This window comes from Lacerta agilis, chromosome 8 (assembly GCF_009819535.1).
Source record: "Lacerta agilis isolate rLacAgi1 chromosome 8, rLacAgi1.pri, whole genome shotgun sequence".
In the NCBI taxonomy this organism is placed as follows: Eukaryota; Metazoa; Chordata; class Lepidosauria; order Squamata; family Lacertidae; genus Lacerta; species Lacerta agilis.
This window is the reverse complement of record NC_046319.1, coordinates 46,399,031-46,424,996: the sequence shown is the minus strand read 5'-3', so window position 1 is coordinate 46,424,996 and position 25,966 is coordinate 46,399,031. Positions and strand designations below refer to the sequence as shown.

The 25,966-nt window shown below is 42.5% G+C and overlaps 1 protein-coding gene across 1 annotated transcript in view; it reads right to left on the bottom strand.

Annotated features, from left to right (window-relative positions):
- CDYL2 (chromodomain Y like 2) overlaps positions 1 to 25,966 on the bottom strand; it is a 62,246-nt gene that overhangs the window by 15,643 nt on the left and 20,637 nt on the right. Inside the window, exon 2 of the mRNA XM_033157185.1 lies at positions 6,908 to 7,502. Coding sequence (XP_033013076.1) covers positions 6,908 to 7,502 — 595 coding nt within the window. The remainder of the gene's footprint in view (positions 1 to 6,907; positions 7,503 to 25,966) is intronic.

Below are 25,966 nucleotides of genomic sequence, written 5' to 3'. Positions count from 1 at the left end.
CCACTGAGCTATGGCCCCACTGGAATAGACAGGACTGAGTCAGATGGACCAACTGATCTCTATATATACTGAAACCTCCCACATAGTGGATGCATTGAAGAGGAGGAGAGCTGCAGGTGGAAGTAAATGTAGCAATCCAAAAGCCCAAAACAAGAAAAAGCAAAACCCTAGACCGCTGCTTGAAAACAACCATTTATTATTGTTTGAAGATTGCTCACCATGTTTTGAGAACTGACTCCCTCGAGGGCAAACGGTTTTCCCAGATCTTATTCCAGCACACCAGTTAAAGCCCACTCAGGGAGTATACTTTTTCTTTCTCCAAATACACTTCAAATACAGTGGTAACTCAGGTTACATACACTTCAGGTTACATACGCTTCAGGTTACAGACTCCGCTGACCCAGAAATAATGCTTCAGGTTAAGAACTTTGCTTCAGGATAAGAACAGAAATCGTGCTGTGGCGGCGCAGCGGCAGCGGGAGGTCCCATTAGCTAAAGTGGTGCTTCAGGTTAAGAACAGTTTCAGGTTAAGAACGGACCTCCGGAACGAATTAAGTTCTTAATTCGAGTTACCACTGTAATAATCACTCCCTCTAATAGTGGAGCCACCTGCCAAGTGCTGTGACCAGATTGTAACCGAAATGGGGCCAGTAAGAAACAACAGAGAGGTATCATCAGAATGCTTGAGGCAACCCCCGGGTTTGCAGAATTACAAATTACCTTTAGTGGGGGGAAATCTAAAGGGGCAACCTCTTCCCCTTGCCCAAAAAGCAACCTCCTAACAAGGATTGATCAAGCTCAGGGTCAAAAGAATGCCATGTGTCTGTTAGGAATTAGATCTAAGCAGGTTCAAGTAGGTCTGGACAGGGAACTCTGAAAAATCACATGCAAGTGCCTGGGCAATGGATGAAGGCAGACTTGGGCTGGAAAATTTATATGCTATTGAGGAATAAGCAACAGCTGCTGAAGGTGCAGATGGTAAGGGAAGAGGGCAGGGGATTAATCCTTCGGGGAAATCTAACACAACATAAACCCTCTCATCCATCAGGTTATCATCATTATTTGTTGTTTCTTCATTTGTTCAAAGAGAGCACCTAGCAAGCGAGTTGAAGAGGTGACAAAAGAGGCTGTTAACCTCACAGCAGGTCCCCTAAGCAAAGCAAAGCCTCTCTGCGGAGAGGAGGGAAATGCAACCAATGGCTTGGTCCACAGGAGAGCTCTTGCCACATTTGCGAGAAAACAAGAAAGGAGCAGAGAAGAGATGGTGGTGTGTAATGGGATCTGATGCAGGCATGTGCTTTGCTATTTTATGCACACACACACACACACACACAATTAATCCGCCTACTCTAGCAGCAGCCCTAAACCTCACACAGGCTTCCTGGACCTCTCACAAAATGACCCGACAGTGGCAATATGATGAGATGTATCAGGTTGCAGCATGGAAAGAATTGGATGGTTTTATGTCTCTGGTGTAGGGGAAGTAATAGGCTCATCATCACCTTCCCCTCTCCCCTCTAACCTTTGACTGCTATGCAAACATCTCCTAAGAACAAACTTAGTTGGTCTCTAAGGTGCTACTGGAAGGATTTTTTGATTTTATATTTGGTTTCTCCTAATGCAGAGTTTAAAGGAAGGCTAAAGCTCTGCTGTGGTGGTGGTGGTGGTGGAGGGAGGACAATCCTGGGAGGACATAGGGGAATTTTCAGCAAGAGGGCCACCTGGGCAACCTGCTGGCGGCAGATGCTAAAGTGGGCAACGGATGTACATTTTTACCTTTGTACAGTAGACTATAGATACACTCACACATGCCTTTCTTCCTCCATCCAGGCAGAGAAGAGGCATGCTAAGAGTTCAAGGGCACAGTTCAGCCATACAAAAACGCTCAAGGAGGATGTGACGCAGGGGTAGTGAGGGGTATGGCCCCAGGAGAGATCCAGGGGCCAGTTTCATGGGCCACATTTGGCCCCCAGGCCTGAAGTTCCACACCTCTGCTGAGGAGCATCATGGATACTACAGCTTCAGAGAGGCCACAAGGCACAGTCCAGGGGTCCACATCAGGAGAAGAGGGTGACTGAGACCCCTGAAAATATCTGCAGAAAATTTTAAAATGGTTTGGGAGGTGGGAGGTTGAGGCTGAATCCACCCAGCAGAAGCACATCTCCAAATTGAACTTTGGAAGGGGTCTCTCATATAATGGTTGCCACTGGAGCGTTTTCCCACTCCAAGAGGCAGAGCGCACAAAAGTTTGCTTTCAAATTTGCATTTAAAAACTGTCCACACTCATCGTCTTCCCCTTCTGTCTGCAGCCTTCTTCAGGGTACTTAAAAGCCACAAAAATGGTTAACCTACAAGGCACATCCTTTCAAACTTAAGCGCAGTAGAATTTTATTAGCTGTGATATTAGCTGGAAAAACACTGACTTCCTTAGGAGTAAAACTAGCATTGCAATTAAAGATAATCCCTGGAGTCTGTTGGTAAAAATAAAAAAACAGAAGACTCGGTGTAAAGCTAAATGAAAAAGGCAATCTTTAGCAAACGGTGCAGAGAATTAGATCAATAGAGACAGAGAGAGAGAAAGGAAAATATAAGGGATTGCTTTTTGATTTTAATAATGCTGTCAAGAAACCTGACAAAAGAAGACAGCAAGCACCAATGGAAGATGATGGAATGCTCATGTGGGTTTGGTGAAACCGCAACAGATGTTCTCTGTGTTATCAAGGGCTTGGTTGATGTGGGCTGGGTGACTCTCCCACCCAGGGTAAGTGTTGACATCTGTTGGCTGATAGCAATACACTGGGAGAGCTAGCTTGCCACTTGAACTAAGAGTTTCCAGTTGTAGCTTGACAGGCAACTATTTAATTTATTTACCCATTGTTTTTATTGCTACGTATTTTCTTCTTCAGAACGGAAGGTGGTATGCCTGATTCTCTCCCCTCTCCATTTCATCCGCACAGCAACCTGGGTCATACAACCTGTGTCACATTCCTCTTCACTGCCTTAAGAAGATGTGAATGTAAGAAGAGACTGCTGGATGAGGCCAACGCCTAGTGACCACAAGTGAATAGAAAAAATATATGGGTGGGAATGGAATATCAATGTCCTAAGGGGGCTAGGGCAGGAGTATTTGAGTGTTTCTGTGTTGCTTTCTCTGTGCTGGGAACACCAGATTTTTGAGATGGGTTTCTCCTAATGCAAATAATCACTGTACTCCTGCTGAGCCAGCATGGTGTAGAGGTTAGGGTGTCTGACTATGACCTGGGAGACCAAGGTTCAAACCCTCATTGGACCATGAAGCTCACTTGGGCCAGTCACTGCCTCTCAGCCTATTCTACCTCACAGGATTGTTGGCGGGGGGAGAACCATGTACATTGCCTAGAGCTCCTTAGAGAAAAAGACAGGATATAAATGCAATAAATGCAAAAAGCATAAGCTAGAATTGTAACTGGCTTTCCACACTATCAGGGATATTGTACTTTCGCCCTGTGTTCACCCCAGGATGCTGTCTACGCCTGTGAGTGTGATGTGGCCCAATTCAGCTGAGTGGCCACTTGAAGCTCAGTGAAGATTTAGTGTAAACTTTGCGGTGGGGGACTATTTTATCACCCTGTTTATTTTTTAATCAATATTTAAATTAGCTCCGAAACTACGGCTAAAATTGTGGGTTTTTAAAACAAACAAACAAACAAACAAACAAACAAACGGAACACAGCTTAAATGGAAGAGTGTTATAGTGCTACAATGTGGGGCCCCTCCAGCTCTCTTGGACTCCAACTCCCATCAGCCTCAGCCAGCAAGGCCAATGGTCAGGTGTGATGGGAGCTGTAACATGTCCCATAACATGTGGTGGCCACCACATGGGCTACCCGTGATTTAATGCTAATTTAAGAAATGTTTTAAAAACAACAACTCTTCCTAGTCACTGTCATTTTGGCAACAGCGTTGACAGAAAGGATTCCATTTTTTTTTAAAGGCCTTATACTGTAATGATTATAATTTGATTACCGTGATGGTTATAGTATCAACCACCTCACTCCCATTATTTTTTAACTTGTAGTCCACAGTCAGTTTTTCCTCTCCTCTGTTGCTTCTCTCCATTCCCCACTGCATTCTGACTGCCTCATCTCTGCTCGCTCAGCTTTGCTGCAGTGTGTGTATGTGTGTGGGGAGGGGGTTGCCCAGTGCGAAACAACACTGGCTGGCATCCTAACCTCTTAAGCAAAGACTTTGCAGAAGAGGCGAGCCCAGGGCTCAGAGATGTAGTGATAAAGGAATCCAGCTTCCTTTTGCACAGGCTTAAATGAAGGCAGCAGTGCAATACTGCAAGGCAGCAGGGCAGGGAGTGGAGTGGAAGTGGGGTACCTTCCATCCAAATACACTTTGTAAGGCTTTTGTCAGTCAGTGTGCTCAAAAGCCACACAGATATACACCTAGCTATCTCAGGGAAGGGCTGCAGCTCAGTGGTGTAGCATCCGCTTTGCACGCAGAAGGTCCCAGGTTTGATACCCTGGTGAGCCACTGTCAGTCGCTGTAAACAATACTGACTTAGATGGGCCAGTGGCTTGACTTGGTATAAGGCAGCTTCCTATGTACTATATGTGAAAAAATAATTTGAAAAAACAATAAAAACAACACACACCAACAAACGGGGAGGGGGAATGTCATCAACACACGACACTTGAAATATCCCTTGGCAAAGCATTTTGCCTGTCTATTAAGCTTTGTGTAGAGATGAGTGAACCTGTCTATTCCTGTTTCTTTCTGTTCCTCATTTTCCAAATCTTACATTCAGTTCTCCACGTTCCCACACCAATTCGTGTTTTTTTAAAAAGGCGCCATGAAAATTCACCAGTATCTTAGTGTAATTTCCCCTCAATATACACGTTTTTTTTTTTGCAAAGCGATTTCCCCTAATATAATGCATTCTGGCATCTTATTTTCAGCAACATATGCACACTTTACCTCAATGCGTGCATCTTCTTACACATCATTTGGCCTGCCATTACAAAATTTGGAGCAATGTGAATTTCGAAGGATGGCTCTGTTTCCGTTTGTGTGCGGTTTGGGAAAGTGTGAATTAGGTAAGTTCGTCTTGAAATGATAACTGAGTCAAACTCCTCCCCCATCCCTAGCCTTGAGTAGAGAAGCCTTGTCTATCCTGACCCTATTTTCAAAATACAATGTGTCTGTTTTGATGTATGATTTTCAGAGAGTTTCTCCATGAAAGATGGCATACATACATTTTTGGAAGGAAGGAAGAGAGATGCAATGGGAAGAAACAGGAGGACCATATGAATATTCAGCCTCTAGGCCTCTCTGTGTCCTAAAAAGGGCCCTGGCAAGGCAATCTGATACTGCTTAGTCTGAAATGAAGCTCCAGCAGAAGATTGCCCTGACAATTTCAAAACTTCTGCTGAGCGAGCACTATGAGCGTTAAAGACACTGAGAGACGATGGATGATGAAAGACTCTACACACTGAATCTCACATATTGCATAGACATCCTTCGTTGGAACAGTGTGCTCAGCCCTGATCTCATAATCTCTGGAAGGATGTAATAGAAAGACAAAAGGCTCGAGAAATGGTTAGCAAAAATAGTTGGAGGTCAGAGAAGACTCCCATATAAGGAGGCTGTGAAGATAGTGAGATTGTGTGGCCTAGAGAAGAAAATTGAAGGGATTTAGGAATACTGCTTCTCACCTGTACATACAATGCAAAGGGACATAAATAGAACTAATTGGAACATGTAACAATAATAAAAAGAGCACCATCATATATGCATGACATGGATTTCAAGAGCACCAAGCATTACAACTGGTGCTCATTAAGCTTCCCATTTTGCACATTTATGGACACGTCAAGGTGATCCCCAATGATGGTGGAAAATACTAAAATATTGTTTCAAGGCTCCTGGGTGTTCCAGGCTAGCTGAAAAATAGATGCTCGAATTTATAGTTTTCAATGACTTTAATTTTTTGTTGTACTGGGTTACTTGTGCACCAGTTAGAGATAATTGTGATTGAGCGCTATATAAAGTATCAAAATATAAATAAATAGTTAAAATGCTGCTGCTTTAAATAGGGAAGACAGGATAAGGGGAAGTCTGACATATCTTCCAAAGGAAAGGGATAGATTAAGGTAATATCATACTGAAATATTTAGGTTGCAATGCTATACACCAGGGATTGCCAATGTGGCGCTTGCCAATTGCTGGACTACAGCTCCCACCACCTTTGAACATTGGCCATGCTCGCTGGGGCTGATGGGAGTTGTAGTTGTAGATTATTGCAGTGTTTTTCAACCTTTTTTGGGCAAAGGCACACTTGTTTCATGAAAAAAATCACGAGGCACACCACCATTAGAAAATGTTAAAAAATTTAACTCTGTGCCTATATTGACTATATATAAAGTAATTTTTCAATTTTTCCCACGGCACACCAGGCAACATCTCGCGGCACACTAGTGTGCCGCGGAACAGTGGTTGAAAAACACTGGATTATTGTATTTTAACATTCTGGTGGAAGCCGCCCAGAGTGGCTGGGGAAACCCAGCCAGATGGGTGGGGTATAAATAAATAAATAAACAAATTATTATTATTATTATAGTCCAACAAGCTGTGGCTTGCTCTGCTATACAAACTAACCTGGGAGAAAGTCCTGTAAAATTCAGTGGGACATATTTTTGCATAGGAAACTATAGGATCACACCATAAAGCAATGTATTAATAACATGTAGATTTTTCCGCCTGCATTTATGCTAGCATGTTAATATTGTAACATACTACATATGCAATATTGTAACATACTACATATGCAGACATATAACTTATCTAATACACATGGCATGATTTTGTGCAAATAAAATAATAATGATAATAATAATTAATGCTTAAAAGAAACATCACCTACCAATTCCATTCAAGACGGGTGGCTCATTATTCACATCCAACACTCCAGGCAAATCAGGTTCCGCTTCAGGTTCATTTAAATCCAAGTCTGGCTTTGGGGGGCCGTTCCCAAAATGTCTAGAATCCTTTTCATAACTGGCATCTCCATTCTGCAAGCCGTTGTGTGGCTTTTTCAATGGCATAATCTGCAAGCCGCTGGGAGTAGTCCGGTAAGAGACTGTTTTAGCAGCCCTGTCTCCTGAAGGTGCTGGCTTGGCCGCGTAACCCTTTTTTTGCTTTTGAAATGATGGGGCCATGCGCTTCCGTTTATGGGGCAGCCCTTTGCTCTTCCCAGAGTCAGATGGCCTATGTGGTATTTTGTCGAGGGGCGATGCTCTGCTCTCACGTAAAAATTTTGGCGCGCTGGCTTGTTTCCCGTGCTTTGCTCGCTTTTCTCGCGTGACGTGCAGTCCGTTGAATTCATCGATAAATTCCTCACAGTGCAACAAGTGATGTTCTGGCTCCCAGGTGTCTTCGTTGCTCCCATAACCTTTCCACCGTATAAGATATTCCCATTTACCCTTTTTGTTTTTCCTTTTGTCTACGATCCTCTCAACCTAAGTGGAGGGGGGAAAAAAGTTAAGTTGGAACAAGGGAAAATATTTCAGACTGCAGGGTTGTATTCAATGCTAGCCCTACACAGAGCAGATCCACTGAAGTAACTGGGTGCAACTAACTTCAGTTTAGTCACTTCAATGGGTCTGCTATGACTAGGACTTGGCTGGATAAAACCCTCACTAAGGAGCAAGTCCCACTGAATTCAATGGGATTTACCACTGAGTAGAGAAGAACAATCTTTTGGCTTTTCTTTCTTCAGTTTAAACTCTTCCTGTCTTAAGATCAGTTTGTCCCATTTCCAGGGTTTGCAAAAAAAAAGTTTGTCCCATTTCCAGGTTTGCAAAAAAAAAAAGGTCTACAGAAAAACTTGTGCATTTTAGTGTACATTTTTTCTTAATATATGTATCTGTTTAAATAAATCTTGATCAATTGCTTATGTGCATTTGAGATAACTGATTGTTCAATGCAATCTACATTAATTTGCATAAGAGAGAGAAAAGCCAAGTTGTAAAAAAGGTTAGATTTCTCTGCTATTAGGTGATAAGGGCTGCACTTGGCTTCATGTTGGAAAATGCATTCCCCGTCCTCTCTCATATACAGAGAAGATGGAGTTTCCAAATGGAGATTTTGGAAGAATTACAACCTTTTCTCAAGGGCAAGGTATAGATGAGACACAATGGAAAAAAAATTATGGCTTTTGGCTCAGGTAAATCCCGCCTCTGCTTATACTACAGAAAACACCTTAAAAGTGATACATTGGTGGTATCAGATGCCAGTTTCACATTGTCCATGGTTCAGCCATGATGTTGGCAGTACTAAGGGGACTTGTTATCAGTCATGGCCCAGTAATTTAGACATTTGGGGGACTTGTGTCCTTGGAAATATCCAAAATAATTTGGAAGCCCATGGATTACTCACCCCAATAGTGCTTATTGTTCCTATTTGAGGCCTAAATGGCTGATATAAAGACAAAGGATGTATTGATTGTTCTCTTAGTAGCTGATCAATTGTAGTTCAAGGCCTGGAAGGCCTTACAAAGACTATCCTGGATTTATGGCACAAAATGTTTGGGTGATTGGTGATCGCTGAGAAAATAACTCATAATTTAAAAGTGATAAAAGGAATGAAAACCAAGTGCTATTATTCATTATACAAATGATATTGGTTTTAAGGATATATTCTCCAAAGCACTGTTGCAAATAAGGTTACAGTATCATAAATAGTATGGCCTGGACTACTCTTCTCTGGAAACGACTGCCTGTGACAGATAAAACAGTTTTTCTGCTGTCCCCCCGGACCTTATATGATGGACATTTGGATAATCTATATGAACAGGTAAGAAGCATTCACGTTGATGTATAACCTGATACCAGTTACCGGAGAGGGGGAAGAGATTAGGGCTGTTGTGTTACATACTTAATGTTCTACAAAAGCCAATCATTTATATATGTATTAAAAAAACTATACTTCTTTAATTGAAATCCGCTGGCCGATCAAATGTGGGCATCGTTTTAGTCAAATTAAAAGGACCTCTAGTCAATTAAATCACCAAACATGGAAGACCTGACGATTAGTTGCCAGGTTCCTAACAGATTCTGGAGGAAGAGATTGTTTTAGAAGTCAAATATTCCAGGGTTTGCACAAACATTTCAAACTACTACTGTATCCTATGTGTGAAATACAGGTGCCCCCCCCTGCACACAATTGACTTGTGCATGACCACATGTATGTGGGGTTCTGGACAATAAATAAACAAATTGATTGGCCACTCCTACCTGCGGCTCAGATCTCCACTCCTGGCACTGTGGGGTGCATGTTCACACACACATGCCAGCTCATCCCCAGTGCCAAGGTGTGAATGGGAAAGGAGCGCCCCCACCACCCGTGTGCCCTGCCTGGCTGCCGCTACTATGCCACTCAGCCTCAGACAATAGGCAGGCAGGGGGAAAGGACAGGAGCACATGGGATCAGTGCCTGCCTGCTGAGCCGCTGGGTCATAAAGTGCCTCTTGAGTGCAGCCTAGAGAATGAGTGACCCAGTGCTCCATCAGTCACACTGCCCCGGGCCAGCAGGAGAGGTGCGAATCCATCTCCAAACAAGGTGGGATCGGGGTTACGGAGGAGAAAATGAGTGGTGGGGGAAGAGTGTGAGCGTATAAATCTAATAAATAAATTAATAATAAATAATTTAGCTGAGCTGATCGGAGAAGTCAAGGGCAATGAGAGCAGCTGGGTCAAATGGGAAGGGAAGGAGGAAATCAAACTTCGGCTCAGAAGTCACTCAGGGACACTGCCTAGGAGGGATTGGAAGGAAGGCTTGGGGTGAGGAAAGGTGTGCTGGGCAGCGGCCCTGAGAGAGAGGGAAAGTAGCCGCTTTGGCGGTGCACATGAATATCTCGCTCTCCTTGCCATGCGGCCTATGTAGTAAAGTGATGTGCTCCCCACTTTACACAATTTCACCTATCCATGCAGCAACACAACTCCCACATAACTGGGAGGGTGCCTGTAAATTATTCTAGTCACAGCTAATAACATGATAATACTTCTCTTTGTAAAATACAAGTAACTAATTTAGATGAATGAAAAAGAAAACTGCATTTTGAAAAGCTGTTCTATTATGGAAGTATTCAATACTATCAATAAATTTATTCCAACTCTGTATTTCTTTCCTGTGACATATGAAAATATGAGAAAAGTAGCCCTAGCCAAGTAAGTCCTACTCATTTCAATGGGCCTCACTCCCATGAAAGTGAAGTTAGGATTGCACCCTTAGAAATGTATCCAACCAAGTCCTTCCACAGTAGACTCATTACAATTAATGTACCTAAGCAGGTCACGTCCATTAACTCAGTGGGTCAACTCTGAGTAGGACTAGCACTGGATTCTACCTTCAACCTTCTACCACCTAATAAAATGAGATGGCTGCTATCTAAAACACCCAACAAAGTTATACATTTTATATACTGACTGCAATCCCTTTAACAGATGCCCTATTTTGCCGGTGAAACTGACTTTAGTAGAACATATGATTCCGCTGTCACAGTGTGACAGGATCTAATCTTAGAAACTCTACAGTGGGCTCTCTCTGGGCGATAAAGGGCAAAAAAGCAACACAGAAATTCCACAGTATTCAAAGAGAATTTCTAAAACGAGAGCACGTTGTCATTCAACCCAACGGCCATCTCTCTTATGAAAAGCTAAACCATGTATTCTGAGAGAGTGCACTTAATGGATCACATTCTTTCCCTGCCTTAGAAAGAGGAATCCTGTACAGTACTGACTGTGCCTGTGTTTTTAGCCCGTCTGTCATCCAGCTTAAATGTATGTTAAGCAGTGTTCTAATGATCACTGACTTTAATTTTATGCATCTCATTGCCATTCAATACTCACATTACAATTTTCTCCTTCACAGAACTGCCAAAGCTTTCCTTCATGCACCTGACAAAATCTTGCCACATTAAATGTGCTATGCGCCATCTGCACTATACAGTGGTGCCCCGCTAGACGAAAATAATCCATTTACGAGTGTCTTCGTAGAGCGAATTTTTCGTCTAGCGAAGCGTCAATGCAGAGCGGAGGTTTTCGCGACAAAATTTTTTACCCCCGTCTTGCGAGGCAGCCCCATTGACATTTTCGTCTTGCGGGGCAGCCTTCCGCTAGCGAATGCCGTTTGTCTAGCGAGTTTTTCGTCTAGCGAGGCATTCGTCTAGCGGGGCACCACTGTACTTTTATTGCTGTACTATGCCGCTTTAAATAGTCATGGTTTTCCAAAGCATCCTGGGAACTGTAGGTTGTTAAGGATGCTGAGAATTGTCAGGAGATCCCTATTCTCCCCACAAAAAGGTTTAAAAACCTCTTTGCAAGGAATTGTAGCTCTGTGAGGGGAATAGGGGTCTCTTAATAACACGCAGTACCTTTAACAACCTACAGTTCCCAGGATGCTTTGCAGGAAGCCATGCCTGTTTAAAGTGCTATGAATCAGTTTAAAGTGTATAGTGCAGATGGGGACTAACACACCACAAGACTCTCCATTGTTTTTGGTGTAACAGCAGAGACAAGGCTACCCTTCTGGAAATAATATTTGTGACAGTCACACAAATCACCCTGTCAGAATGTTAAGAGCAAACTTAAGTCCTATTCAGACATCCCCATTAATGTGTGTGGGTTAAAAAAACGAGGAAGGGGGCCAAGGGCAAAAAAGACAAACACTGCCCCCAATGTCCTCCTCCACACTGGCTCTGTCTCAAAGTTTCCCACTTTGAGAGCGATCTTAAGCACATTCAGGTGAAGATGTCTAGAGTCTTCCTTGCAATTTGGACCATATCTGGAGTCTCTCTCAATGAAGGAAGATTGGAAACGGTGCCAGCATGCCCAAATACCAACAGGGGCAGGACTTGAATGAATACCTCTGCCCAGAGGAAACCAACCCACTAGGGCAAACAGGGGTACTGCCCCACCAAGCTCAGCCAGCTGTCACCTTACTTACAGCCAGTCCAGGGTGGCCCAGGCTGTCAGCTTCCCCCTCCTTAGTCTCTGTGTTTCACCTTGTACAACTCAGCAGTGAGGAGGATGGGGGACAAAACCAGAATTAGATGGTTCTGCCTGCCATTAGCTCTGGCACCTCCTACTGTCCAGGTTCCCTGTCTTACGCCCTACCAGTTTTAATGGGCACCAGCCTCTCCGCTGCCTCTGTCTACTTTCAGCCCCCACACCTTTGCGCAAACATTTGAGCAGCACTCTATAGTTAGCACAAAAGCTGGGGATTCTAGCACTGCACAGGAGGAGAAAGCCAGGCTAACAGAAATAGGGCCACATCCCTAGCGTGTGACCCAAGAATGTGCTTTTAGCATCGTGGCAATTCTCCGTTCCTCCAGAAGCAAGACTCCCAACATAGTTACGTTTTTGACATTTGCTGAAAGCCTCTGTTTCCTCCAAAGCCTTCCCAAATTAGTCTATTTTATCCCTGCAGTTTTTAATTCTTTTTGAGTTTTGATGTCTTAGCATTGCTTTTATGATCTGTATCCAATGTTGGAGGAAGTATGCTTACGAATACCAGTTGCTGGAAACCCCAGGTGGGAAGGGTGGAGCTGTTTCGCCCCCAGGTCCTGCTTTCACTCTTCCCCGGCATCTGGTTGCCCGGAGTGAGAATGGGATGCTGGGCTGGCCTGATCCTGCAGGGCTCTTCCTATGTTTGTATGCTTAATACTCTACTGCATTTCAGTATTTCACTTTTTGTGCTGGTCTTTATTGTAATGGGGCATTTCATATTTTTATCTTTTGTTGCCAGGTGGGAGTTGGTTTTTTTGACTGGATTGTAAACTGCTTTGTGGAGGAACTTCTTCAAAAAGTGGAGCATAAATTTTCAAAGAAATAAGTAAATGAAAATAGACATGATGCCTATTCCTGACAGCAAAGGTAAAGAGGTAAAGGCAAAGGACCCTGTACGGTTAAGTCCAGTCTCGCTTTCAAGCCGAGGGAGCCGATGTTTGTCCAGAGACAGCTTTCCAGGTCATGTGCCCAGCATGACTAAACCACTTCTGGCGCAGCGGAACATCATGACGGAAACCAGAGCACACAGAAACGCTGTTTACTTTCCTTCCACAGCGGTACCTATTTATCTACTTGCACTGGCGTGTTTCGAACTGCTAGGTAGGCGGGAGCTGGGACAGAGCAACAGGAGCTCATCCCGTTGTGTGGAATCGAACCGCCAACCTTCTGATCAGCAAGCCCAAGAGGCTCAGTGGTTTAGACTACAGCGCCACCCGCATCCCTCTCTTGACAGCAAAAGCATGCTTTCGCCATGATGTCTGGACGAATCCAGTTTGCATGGTTGTGTGAATGTGGCCAGAGGAAGTTGTCTTCAGTCCTGTTCCTTAAATGATGCAGGCAGCTGCAAAACGTCTAACAGCTTAACTGAGGTGGGTATAAAAGTCATTCCACCCTGTCCTTTATGGCTACGAGAGAATGTGCCTGAATACCTAGAAGTTAAGAACACACTGCTGCTTGTGCAATTCAATGATTAACTAAGTATAACAACCACAACACAGTTCCTGAGTGCATGCTCCTTGAAAGTCTTTCTTACAAAAAGTGAAAAATAAAACAACATATACCCAGATGTGGCTGGAAATTTTAATTCAGCTAGTCATTGACACATGACTAGGTCGGAGTTTAAAGTCTGCCCACTTCTGTAGCTTGATACCATTTTTGTAGTGTGATGTTAGTGCATTTTAATTTTGTCTATTTCTCTGTGGAATTAAATTTTTTTAAGAGTGCCAGATTGTAATGCTTGCATATTTTGCAAAAAATAAGAAAAGATACAAAACATATTAAAAATATTGGAAGGGTGTGGGAAGCAAGCAAGCCTTTCACGCTTCTAGAAAAATCCACTCCCCACCCCACCATTTAACCCAGTCATGTGTGGTCATCACCAAAACTTCACAAATACGAAACTGCCCGTGCTTGTAAATTCCCTTTGAGGACTCCACTTCAGAGTTTTTTTGTTGAGGAAAAGGTCCGTATAGTTAAAGCTATGGTTTTCCCAGTAGTAATGTACGGAAGTGAGAGCTGGACCATAAAGAAGGCTGATCGCCGAAGAATTGATGCTTTTGAATTATGGTGCTGGAGGAGACTCTTGAGAGTCCCATGGACTGCAAGAAGATCAAACCTATCCATTCTCAAAGAAATCAGCCCTGAGTGCTCACTAGAAGGACAGATCCTGAAGTTGAGGCTCCAGTACTTTGGCCACCTCATGAGAAGAGAAGACTCCCTGGAAAAGACCCTGATGTTGGGAAAGATGGAGGGCACAAGGAGAAGGGGACGACAGAGGATGAGATGGTTGGACAGTGTTCTTGAAGCTACTAACATGAGTTTGGCCAAACTGCGAGAGGCAGTGAAGGATAGGCGTGCCTGGCGTGCTCTGGTCCATGGGGTCACGAAGAGTCGGACACGACTGAACGACTGAACAACAACAAATGTGTTAGTTACAGATGACAGTGGTGACTAATTGAGATTTATCTCTGCTGTCAAAAACTGAGGCTGGCATATCAAAGGACTGTCAACAGGCAAGCCCAGGATCCTGAATCCACTGGATTTTGTTTCTTTTCTCTTTAAGTTTTATTTATTTTTAGTGATGGTTGGATATGATTTAGGCTTCTTCTGTTTTATTTTTAAGATGCCTGCATAAAATAGAGCCATTTTCTTGGCCTGTTTGAATGTTCTACCGTCAAAAGATTTTAGACAGCAGATTTTCTGCCTGTGTAACCTAGGGGTGGCCAATATGGTGCCCTTCAAATACTGCTGAACTACAACTCCCATCATCCTTGACAACTGACCAAACTAACTGCGATGAATGGGAGCTGTAGTCCAGCAACTGAAGGGCACCACACTGGGTACCCCTAGTCATACAGACATAGCTCATGTTACGTTTGCTTCATGATACGTTTTTTCAGGTTGTGTCCTGTGGTGATCTGGAAGTACCGGAAAGGGTTACTTCCAGGTTTTGTTGCTCGCGCAGGCGCACAAGTGCCAAATCGCACCGTGCACCTGCACAGATATGGCACTTCAGGTTGCGGGCTTTTCATGTTGCGAATGGGCCTCCGGACCGGATCCCGTTCGCTACTAGAGGTACCACTGTATTTACCATATTTTTCGCTCCATAGGACGCACCGGACCATAGGGCGCACCTCATTTTTAGAGGAGGAAACCCAGAAAAAAATATTTTTCTGGTTTTCCTCCTCTAAAAGCCTTTTTTTTTTTTTTGAAGATCAGCTAAAAGTTTTGCAGCTTTTTTGCAAAGGGAAAAGCCCTGGCATTTTTGAGGATCAGCTAAAAGTTTTGCAGCTGTTTTTGCAAAGACAAAAGACTTTTCTTAAGGATCAGCTAAAAGTTTTGCAGCTTTTTTTTGCAAAGGGAAAAGCCCTGGGTTGTTTTTTGTTTGTTTGTTTGTTTTTGAGGATCAGCTAAAGGTTTTGCAGCTTTTTTTGCAAAGGGGGAAAAGCAAAGCTCCTTTTGCAAAGGGGGAAAAGCAAAGAGGAAAAGCCCCATTTTTATGGGGTTTAACTCACATTTCTGAAAAATCTTAAGGAAAGGGAGCCATTTCTACAGTTTCCAGACAGATAATCTAATCAGCCAGTCACATGTCCTGGGGAAACAAACAACCTCCCTCTGCAGCACATTCAACAAAGGAGGGCGGGGCTGAAAGGGAGCCGGGACTCTTATCTCTCTCCCGATCTCTTGCTGATCAGCTGCTGAGTGGGGTCCTTTCAACACTCCCTTTTCTCTTTGTAAAATAAAAAGCACAATCTGCTTTTGGCCCCTGGGCAATTCAGCTCCAGGGACCACCATTCGCTCCATAAGACGCACAGGTATTTCCCCTTACTTTTTAGGAGGAAAAAAGTGCGTCTTATGGAGCAAAAAATATGGTATATATATGACCAAGGGATTACATAATGGGACAGTTTCCTGGTTTGTTTCTAGAAAAAAAGGTGCCAGTACTCTGGGCTGTTGCCCTGGGCACAAAATTTCCTTGAGGAAAAACAATTACACATAAAATAATTACATGTTTTAATAGAACTTCATTAAGCACAATGCTCTGAGAGGGCCTGAAAGCCCTCCTGTCTCCTTCCTCCCAAAAGCTGCTGGTACTGCATACCGTTGTGTACTGCCAGATAAAAGCACTGCTCTGAGTATCTTCCATGATGTGACCAATAAATTTATTATCAAACAGTTCACATACTATCTGAATGTTCTAATAACCCCACTATGATTGCTAGTTCTCAGCTTGTCATTTAAATGATAATGATTTAGTTATAATGGAAGCTGTGATTTCATATTTTCTATTCTGTCTTATTGATGGGTTGACAGTAATAAAAACCTGGCTAACTCTTCCTTTTAGGATTGCTATGAGTGAGCATTAAAACCTTATCTGTGTGGGTCAGGAGTGAGAAACCTCAGGCTCAAGGGCCAAGAGCTGTGCTCTGGCCCTTAGGACTCTCTGTAGCCCATTCCTAGAGACAACCTTCCTCATTGGTCCTTGTCCATCCCCTCCCTGAATGCTTCATTGAATCAATGCCTCCTTCCTACTTGGAGAGAGAGTTTGCACATGTACAGAAACCTTTCATGTTTACATGGGTGCAATGCAGCCTACTGTAGAAAAATAAGAGTAATTTCGGATACACAGCTGTGTTGGAGATTCATTCCCCGTGTCTGCACTCATGGGATTGTTGTCTATCACATGACAGGGTATGTTTTCATTCCACAAAGTGGGAAGTGACGGAGACAGGATGTTTGTGTTACTGTGTTCTATGAAGTGGAACTATTGTCCTTTGTTCTTTCTCTCTTTGCTGTCTGATGCTAGAGAGAGAGGGAGCCATGTTGCAGTGCTCCATGTGTGTTTATACGCAAATAAAGTAATTAGTCAAAATGCTGAGTTGCTGAGGTCTGTTATGCAAGCTGAGAAGACTCTGTGGATCCCTGAGTGTGCTAATGCTTTTTGGCATTAGTCACTGTGATGTTCGGGCAGAAGAAAGCTTTTGAAGCTCCCAAATGATCAACCAGGAGGGAGAGAACATGCCAGTCAGGCATGTGTCTCTGCCAGGGTCCTACATGAGAGTAGGATGCTCCTGCTAACAAGCTGTCCATGGAGGTGCAGGTTAATTCTGTGTCCAGGGCAGCTGTCTGCCAGCTCCATCAAGTATGCAGGCTGAGACCCCTACCTGCCTGCAGACTGTCTCGCCAGTGGTGCATGCTTTATTTATCCCTCGCTTGGACTACTGCAATGTGCTCTATGTTTTCAGCTACCCCACCCCTTGCCCTTGGAAGCCTTGCAAGGGACGCTGGGCAAAATCATGGAAGGGGTGTTTCCAGGACTAAGGTGAAACTGAGACACTCCCTAGTTATTTTTGCTATTGGGTGCTGCTTGTTGTTTAAGTATTCTTGTTATATTTATAATACTGAAATATGTTTTGTATGTTATTATGTTTGCTTTTGTTTTGCTATTTAACTATGAAATCGTTACCATGTTATTGTTTTGTATGTTATTATGTTTGCTTTTGTTTTGTTATTTAACTATGAAATTGTTACTATGTTATTGTTTTGCAATGTTAGGAAATTGTTTTTGTAGTGTTTTGGTTGAAACGTATTCCTGTTTCCTTTGTTGTAAGCTGCTTTGAGTATGTTTTTTGTCTGGAATAGTGGCAAACAAAATGAATGAATGAATGAATGAATGAATGCACATGGGTACACAACCATTGCTGCACAGAGCAGTGCCACTGAAACTCAATATTACTGACTAAAAGCAGTAGCTCCCACAATGTAGGATTGCTGAATGAACAAGTGCCAAGCCCGCCATGTATGGGGTTCAATGAAAATATCATAATACAGACCGAGAACATGATTATCATCAAGAGATGAACCTAACCCTTTTCTTAGTGCACTCCAATGGGCAACCCATAATTATCTTCGAAGAGGCAGTTTCATTTCCACTATTCCAGCTTTGAAAATCTGTGAGTATTTTGCTACTTTCATAGTCTGGTAATAACCTCCTTTTACGTTCTACAGCTCCTCAAAGTACATTTGAGGGAGTTTCTGCTAATAAGAAAAAATGTATTATCTGGCTACTAGAGATTAATCAAAATATATTTTCAATTCTGAAAAGGGAGAAACTAGTCATTTAGTTTTCCATTCTCCTTTCAGTTGGAACTGACACATACAAACCAAATCATTATTATATTCCCCATTTTTGTTAATTTAAATTGGAGAATGCATACAATTTCCTTTTATCTCTGCTGCACCTAAAGCAGTCTCACCGTGATGTGAAAACACTTCTTTTGTTCTTAGCATACTATTTCTTAACTTGTAAATATGGCTGACACAGCATGTAACACAGGAAACAGCCACTTATAATTCCACTGGCGCAGAAGACAAAATCATGGTACGGCATGCCATGGTACCATTTAGATATTTTGGCCCCACCATGTGATAAAGGATCTGGAAACCAAGCCTTATGAGGAACAGTTGAAGGAGCTGGTTTTAGCCTGAAGAAGAAAAGAGTGAGATTTGCTATGAAAGCCATCTTCAAATATCTTCAAATATCTCTATACAATTTATTAAAGAAAGAAGATTCTGACTAACCATTAGAAATAAGTTTCTGATGGTAAGAGCTATTCAACACTGGAATGGACTACCTTGGAAAGGGGTGGATTCTCCTTCATTGGGGTTTTTAAAACAGAGATTGGATGACCATTTGTCAGGCATTATTTACCTGTGATTCCTGCATTGCAGGGGGTTTGATTAGATGACCCTTGGTGTACTCTGTATCCACGAGGCCTCTTTTAAAGGACTCACCCTGTAACTCTACACTTCTATGATTCTATTATTGATGTCTGCCCATTGGTCATAATGGTTGGAGTTGATGGGAACTGTAGTTCAAAACATCTGCAGGGTATTATGTTGGCTATCCCTGCACTCCATAAATGAACAGAAGTCCGCTGTTGGCTCCCATATTTCCCTTACTCCTCTTCACCTCTGCAAAGAGATTGAAAGCATCCAGCCTAGTTAATCCATATGTTGCTGGACTCCAACTTTCATTATCCCCAACCAGGCTGAGGTGATAGCTGAGGTGATCAGAGTTCAACAGTTAGGTATCAGGCCAGTGTACAAAATTAGACAAAAATAAATGGAACCATGAACTAAAATCCATAAAATACGGTCAAAGCAATTTTAAGAAGCAGTGAAACACAACAGGGCAAACAAAACATCTAAAATGTCTACACAAACAGAAAGGTTTTGACTTGGTGCTGAGAAGACAGCAAAGTTGGCGCTACGTTGTCCTTGTACAAAACTGTATAACTATTTGAGCCCGACTTTCCTTTCTGGATAATCTTCTGGGAGCCAGAGGCAAAAGAGCATCAAATGCCAATTTTATTTTTCCACAGTAGGCTAGTTCTGTAAACTCATTCCCCTTTCCATCCAGGGAAGCAAGAGAATGCCAGACTGCAAGGACACATTCTAGTCAGGCAAGAACACCCAAGGAAGGCACAGAGAAGAGTCGGTGAGGGCTGAGGGAAAAGTCCCTGGGTCACATCTGGCCTGAGATTCCCCACCCCTATTCTAAAGGGAGGATATTCTACAGCTGTGATGCCCTATGAGGAAACTGTGTGAAGGAAACGTTTCCGGTAATTTTCCTGTACATTTCCCCCCTGTTTGACCAGTCTGGATCTGGTGATATGACCCCATTAAAATCCCCTACTGTAATAGAATGATTTCCTCCTCGTTTATAAATTCTCCAATTTCTTTTACCAATTTTCTAAAGAAATCTACCTTGGACCCATTTGGGGCATAAATATCAACCACTATTATATTACCTTTTGGTAAATTTAAACATACTCCTACTACCCTTCTTCTTCATCTTGAAATATTTTTTCTGCTTTGATGTTGGATTTAACATAAGTAACTACACCCCTTTTTTCCTTTTATCTGATGAAAAGAATTCAACACCCAATTTCTTATTAGTTAATACTCTGGTGCAGCTGATTTCTTATTTAAAGGAGGAAAAAACGTCAACAATCACAAATTTCTTTTAAAAAAAAATATGCAGCTCTAAGTTCAAGTGCAAAGCACGCATAACCCGAGACTCCCAAAATAAGCCTCATATTAATGCTTAATTTAATACAGAGTTTGTTACCCTGAAAACACACACACTTGTCTCCCAGTACAAACAGTTATTTAAAGGAAGGAAGTTCACCAGGCTTACGCTGAACCGTTTCGGAAGACTTAATATTCTGGAAATGCTCCTTATTTACACTTTGCTCACCTTGTGGAAATGAGGAGACTTAATTTATTAATGAGGTTTAAACTTGCAAAGCTCTTTTGGAGTTCCTTGTTGAAAGGAACTTAACAAGGCTTGGAAGGTTAAGATTTTACTTAACATGGCGTCATATGTAATGCTGCACATACATTATTTCTCCCTGCCTCTTCCAGAAGACTAATTTGGATCATGGGGAATGTAAGTAAACATTTCTCAGCTGGTGGAGCTTTACTCATTTGCATCTCTCGAGTTGTTTAAAAGTATCCAAATATATTTGCTCTGTTGGTTTTGGACATGTCAGTGAGGTGCTGCAGGAGCTGGCTGGTGTGTCCAAACCTGCAGAAAGCAGGATTGAACTTTCCATACATCGAGCAATGCACCGGGGGGGGGGGGTCAATTCTGCTTGGGCAATACCTTTTCATCCCCATGGGCCAACTTTGACAGGTGGTTGGGACAACCTACCTGATATTATTATGTCATCATGACAAGTGGGTTGGTTCACACGAGGAGAGAAAGATATGGCCCATGGGACCAAAAAGGTCCCTACTCCTGGTATATAGAATGCCAATCTAACATGTTTGTTCAACTGAGTTCATTGCTGTCAATTGTTTGAACAATTCTTGATTTTTCGTCTATTACTATTTATTTGCAGGTTTATAAGCTTCTCCACAACAAAAAGTAACTGAAGTGCTGTACAATAAAATAAGATAAGATAAAATATAAAATGCAGGGAAACTAAAGGGAACAAAACCATTTCTACAATTTTACAGTTATTGTTACATTAAATGGCTGGGCCATATTTCAGAGAAAGCCTTCTGAATTTTAAAATGCTAGGCACTTCTCTGATTTCAGTTACTATATGGATATATAAAATCAATATTCACCTTCCCGTAAAAAGAGATAAACTAGTATGATGCTTAAAAAATTGCGAGCATTATTCATGAGTTCTTTGAATGAGTGTAGGCATAAAATAAGCTTGGTGTGCTCACTGAAAGGACAGATCCTGAAGCTAAGGCTCCAATACTTTGGCCACCTCATGAGAAGAGAAGACTCCCTGAAAAAGACCCTGATGTCGGGAAAGATTGAGGGCACAAGGAGAAGGGGACGACAGAGGATGAGATGGTTGGACAGTGTTCTTGAAGCTACCAACATGAGTCTGACCAAGCTGCAGGAGGCAGTGGAAGACAGGAGTGCCTGGCGTACTCTGATCCATGGGGTCATGAAGAGTCAGACATGACTAAATGACTAAACAACAACAACAAGAAGAAGACATAAAGTATGTAGGAATAGCAGGCGCAGACATGCTGATCCAACTCTCAGTGTCCTCGTCCATGGCTGCTCCACCCTAACTTCCTGTTTTGAGAGGAAAGGTCTGAATGGGGCCTCTCAGTGTGTTCAGCTGAAGCCTTCACACTATTAGGAATCCTGCTGCTGGTCAGTGTAGACAACACCGAGCCAGATGGACTAACAGTCTGACAGTATGTGGTAAAGGTGTTCACTGATCTCAAGATTCCAATTTTGAGCCAAATTTAGTCTGAAGCACTGTGGAGGCTGCCTGCTTTAGTTTAGGTCCAAATTTTGACTTGGGAAAAAATGAAGTGTTGTTTCTTCCCCAATTCACTACTATGGGTAAAACCAATGATACCTATAGCTTTTCTTCCTTTTGACAGTATTGGATGACATTTGCATGCATAGTATCCCTTCAGAGTGAATAAAGCCTGCCAAATTATAGAAAATAGGTCTAGGGATTTTGTGCTGGGCACCTTTAAAGATTTTTTTTTAAAATGAACCATTTATAACTTTTTTTGGCAGAATCAGCTGGAATTTATAGACATTCCCCTTTTGAGGTGAATCCAGCCAAATTTCAGAAAGATAGCTGTTGTGGTTTTCCTGCATGTTTTGGGGTACCGTCGTTAAAAAAGGAGATGCTTAATATTTGCTATTGTTTTCTGTATGGAAATGGCATATATGAGAGAAATGCCCAAAGAAAGAAACTTGACAAATTGCAGATGAATAGGTTAAGGGTTTTTTTCATGCTAAGTGCTTTAAAAGTTGATGGGGGAGGAGAAGTAAAAGGGCATCATTGGGTTTTGTGGGTAATGTTTTAGTATGAAATGGCATATATTGTAGGGGTTCCCTACAACAGTTCTAACAGCAAGATTAGATGGCTTCAAAGGTGGATTAGACAAACTCATGGAAGATAATACTATCAATGGCTACTAATCATGATTGCTAAATTGAACCTCCATGTTAGAGAGAATATGTCTCATAGAAACAGAGGTGGCTAACCTTTAGCCCAGATATTGGATTCCAACTCCCTAACTATTGGCCATGCTGCCTTGGCTGATGGGAGTTGGTGTCCAACAAATCTGGAGGGCCACCATTTCTACGCTTGTTGGGGCACAACAACAGGAGAAGGCAATTGTCTTTATGCCCTGCTTGTGGGTTTTCCTGAGGTACCATGTTAGCCACTATAGTAAACAGGAGTCTGGACTACATGGATTGTTGGTCTGATCTTGAAAGTCTCTTCTTATGTAGGAAGCATCACCACAACTAGACGTAGTTTTCTGAATCCTGTGCCTTTGGACCACAGAGCTAGCTGGGATCCAACATAAGAACATTCTTAAGAGCCCGCTGGATCAGGCTAGTGGCCCATTTAGTCCAGCACCCTGTTCTCACAGATGCCCATGTGCAAAAGCACCCTCCTCTTCTGTGGTTTCCAGCAAATGGTATTCAGAAGCATACTGCCTCTGACCGTGGAGGAAGAACATGGCCATTGATAGCCTTATCCTCCATGAATTTGTCCAATCCTATTTTAAGGCCATCCAAGTCGGTGGCCACCACTGCCTTTTGCAGAAGCAAATTCCGTAAGCATGTGCTGTGTGAAGTAATACCTTTGTTTTTTTTGTCTGCCCTGCATCTATAGCCTAACAGTGAACAGGATCCAGAAGGTGTGGCAACTGCTCTAAGGTCATAAGTGAAATGAGAGTTTTCTTTTGCTGAGGCAAAGAATGCTCCAGGATTAGATGACTCTGCAATTATGCATGGAATTTATGATCCCATACCAGCACGTCATTTTCTAGCAAAAAGTAAGTGGCACCAGTCTCTCCCTCCCTCCCTCTGTGTGTGTGTGATTGTGAACACAGCACAGAAAGAAGCAGTGACAGTAATGCATAGACCGAAGGCACAGCATTGCATCAAAGAGAAAAATAACAATTTAAGCTTAAATGGGAAGGGGGGCAAGCATTTGTTACAGCTTTGACATGGCCTAGTAAATGTGCCTAAACATTTAATTCTTCTAATCACAATTACTTTACATTTAAAACATCAGAGGTGGTCTCATACCAGGCTCAACAAATTGTCTACTTCAGTTGGCATCGGCCCTCCAGATTCATAGGTAGAGGTTTTCCCCATGGCCTGCCATGTGACCATTTAACTGGAAATTTAACATGAGCCCCTCTGCATGCAAAACATGTACTCTACCATGAAGCTATGGTCCCTTCCCTGAACATGTGTGCTCATCACATGGACCAGGACGTGTGTTTGGACCACTGCAATCCATTCACAAGCATCTAAGATTCCTTCTGGATCAGATGAAAGGTCCATCTAGTCCAACATTTTCTTTCCCATGATCAACCAAATGCTTCTGAGATGAGGGCAATAGGACTTCTATGCTGCTACTCAGCAATTGGTATTCAGAAGGATAAATCTACATAGTATGTATGTATGCAGGTATCCATCCATTGGTCCCACCCTCCTTTCCATCTGGGAGTTAAAGGCTGAGTTGATACATTACACGTCTAGACAAGTCACATCTGATTTTATACCGGAGCTTTCCATAATATTTTGTGTTGAAGTCCATAGATGCTTCCTTGCCAGAAGTGAAGCAGAACTCAACATTATGCTACTATTTGATGCATCATTTAAAAAGCTATGTGGAACAGAATCCATTAAGACACCCTTGAAGTTGCAAGGTCATTTCTTAGCTAATGGTGGTGCATGAGAAGAGGACAAGAGACAAGGAAGGAGACTGCTAAGAAGGAATGGGTTGTGTAGCTTCTAAATGGTCTTTCTCCATTCTTGTCGAGTTATGGCATTCATAGGATGAGTATTTCATGAAGCCTGATGAAACCTCATTAGGAAAATGGAGGGTTCTGACTATTCCCAGAGCACACAAGGTTATACTTTATAAGCACCGTTTTATTTACAAAAGCTGCTTTGTGAAATATTTTCCAATATCAGTTATCAAGCCAACTTCGCTTCTGCCTGGGGGCCATTTGTGATTCATATGACTAAACAATCTCATAGCTGCCCCCCCCTAAATATGAGTTTCTTTGGCAACATTCATGATTATTTTATATGTTTGGTATACCTGTGACCCTTGTATTCCACTATGGAATATATTTTCCACCAAGGCAGATTAGTCCTTAAGCCAGGTCTATACCCAGATTGAAGTGGATCCAGCAGATGCTCTTCTTCTCTCTACTCTGATGCTCAGATTGGAGATATCTTTCCAAAGGTGTTCCAGTTTGAATTGGATGTTACACTTCAAGTTACTTTGGTAGCTTCTATAAATTATCACCTGTGTCTTCAGCACACTTAGGATGTAAAAGAGCACTTTTCCTAGAAGAAATTCTCTTGTGAGTCCCATTACTCACCTCTTACAAGTGTGATCATATCTCGAAGAATCTTTTATTATGAAGTGCCTTCCTTGCTTCACTGTGCATATAGCACTTATGTCAGTTTCACACGCCAGGAAGAGACCATCTTGCAATGATGCTTAAAGGTTTCTCGAAGGGGCATTGCAGTTTTCCAGATAAGGATTTTTCAATCAAATATATATTTGGACTATTTAATGAGAATCTGAATGTTGTAAATTATAACAAACCATTAATGATATGGCAAACGAACATCTTAACTAGAAGGAATATGAACATACACACAGCAGATACTTCACAAGATCCACATAAGTGGATTAATATTTTCTTCTATGTTTTTGCACACCAATACCTTATGGCGTTGTGGTGTAAACTACTGAGCCTTGGGCTTGCCGATCAGAAGGTTGGCGGTTCGAATCCCCATGATGGGGTGAGCTCCCATTGTTCGGTCCCAGCTCCTGCCAACCTAGCAGTTCGAAAGCACGTCAAAGTGCAAGCAGATAAATAGGTACTGCTCTGGCGGGAAGGTAAACAGCGTTTCCGTGCGCTGCTCTGGTTTCACCAGAAGTGGCTTAGTCATGCTGGCCACATGACCCGGAAAAACTGTCTGTGGACAAACGTCGGCTCCCTCGGCCAGTAAAGCGAGATGAGCGCTGCAACCCCAGAGTTGTTCATGACTGGACTTAATTGTCAGGGGTCCTTTACCTTGACCTTTTTACATTATGGATATGTTTCATTTCTCAACAAAATGGTCATAAGGCTCTCTTTCCTCTTTGACTGACCATATTAGTCCATTTTATGTTATTTACTACATCCCATACTTTGGTTACGCAGTCTTCAAGTGTCAGAGTTTTTATCTTTTTCCAGTTATGACAGAATAGTCAAGCAAGAAGCCATGAACAAGTTCGAGACCATTTCTCTCATCTGTTAAGGCCAGATCTTTAACACACCGAGTAAAATAACTAATGGATCTGTTGGGAGTATATATCCTGTTATTGCTT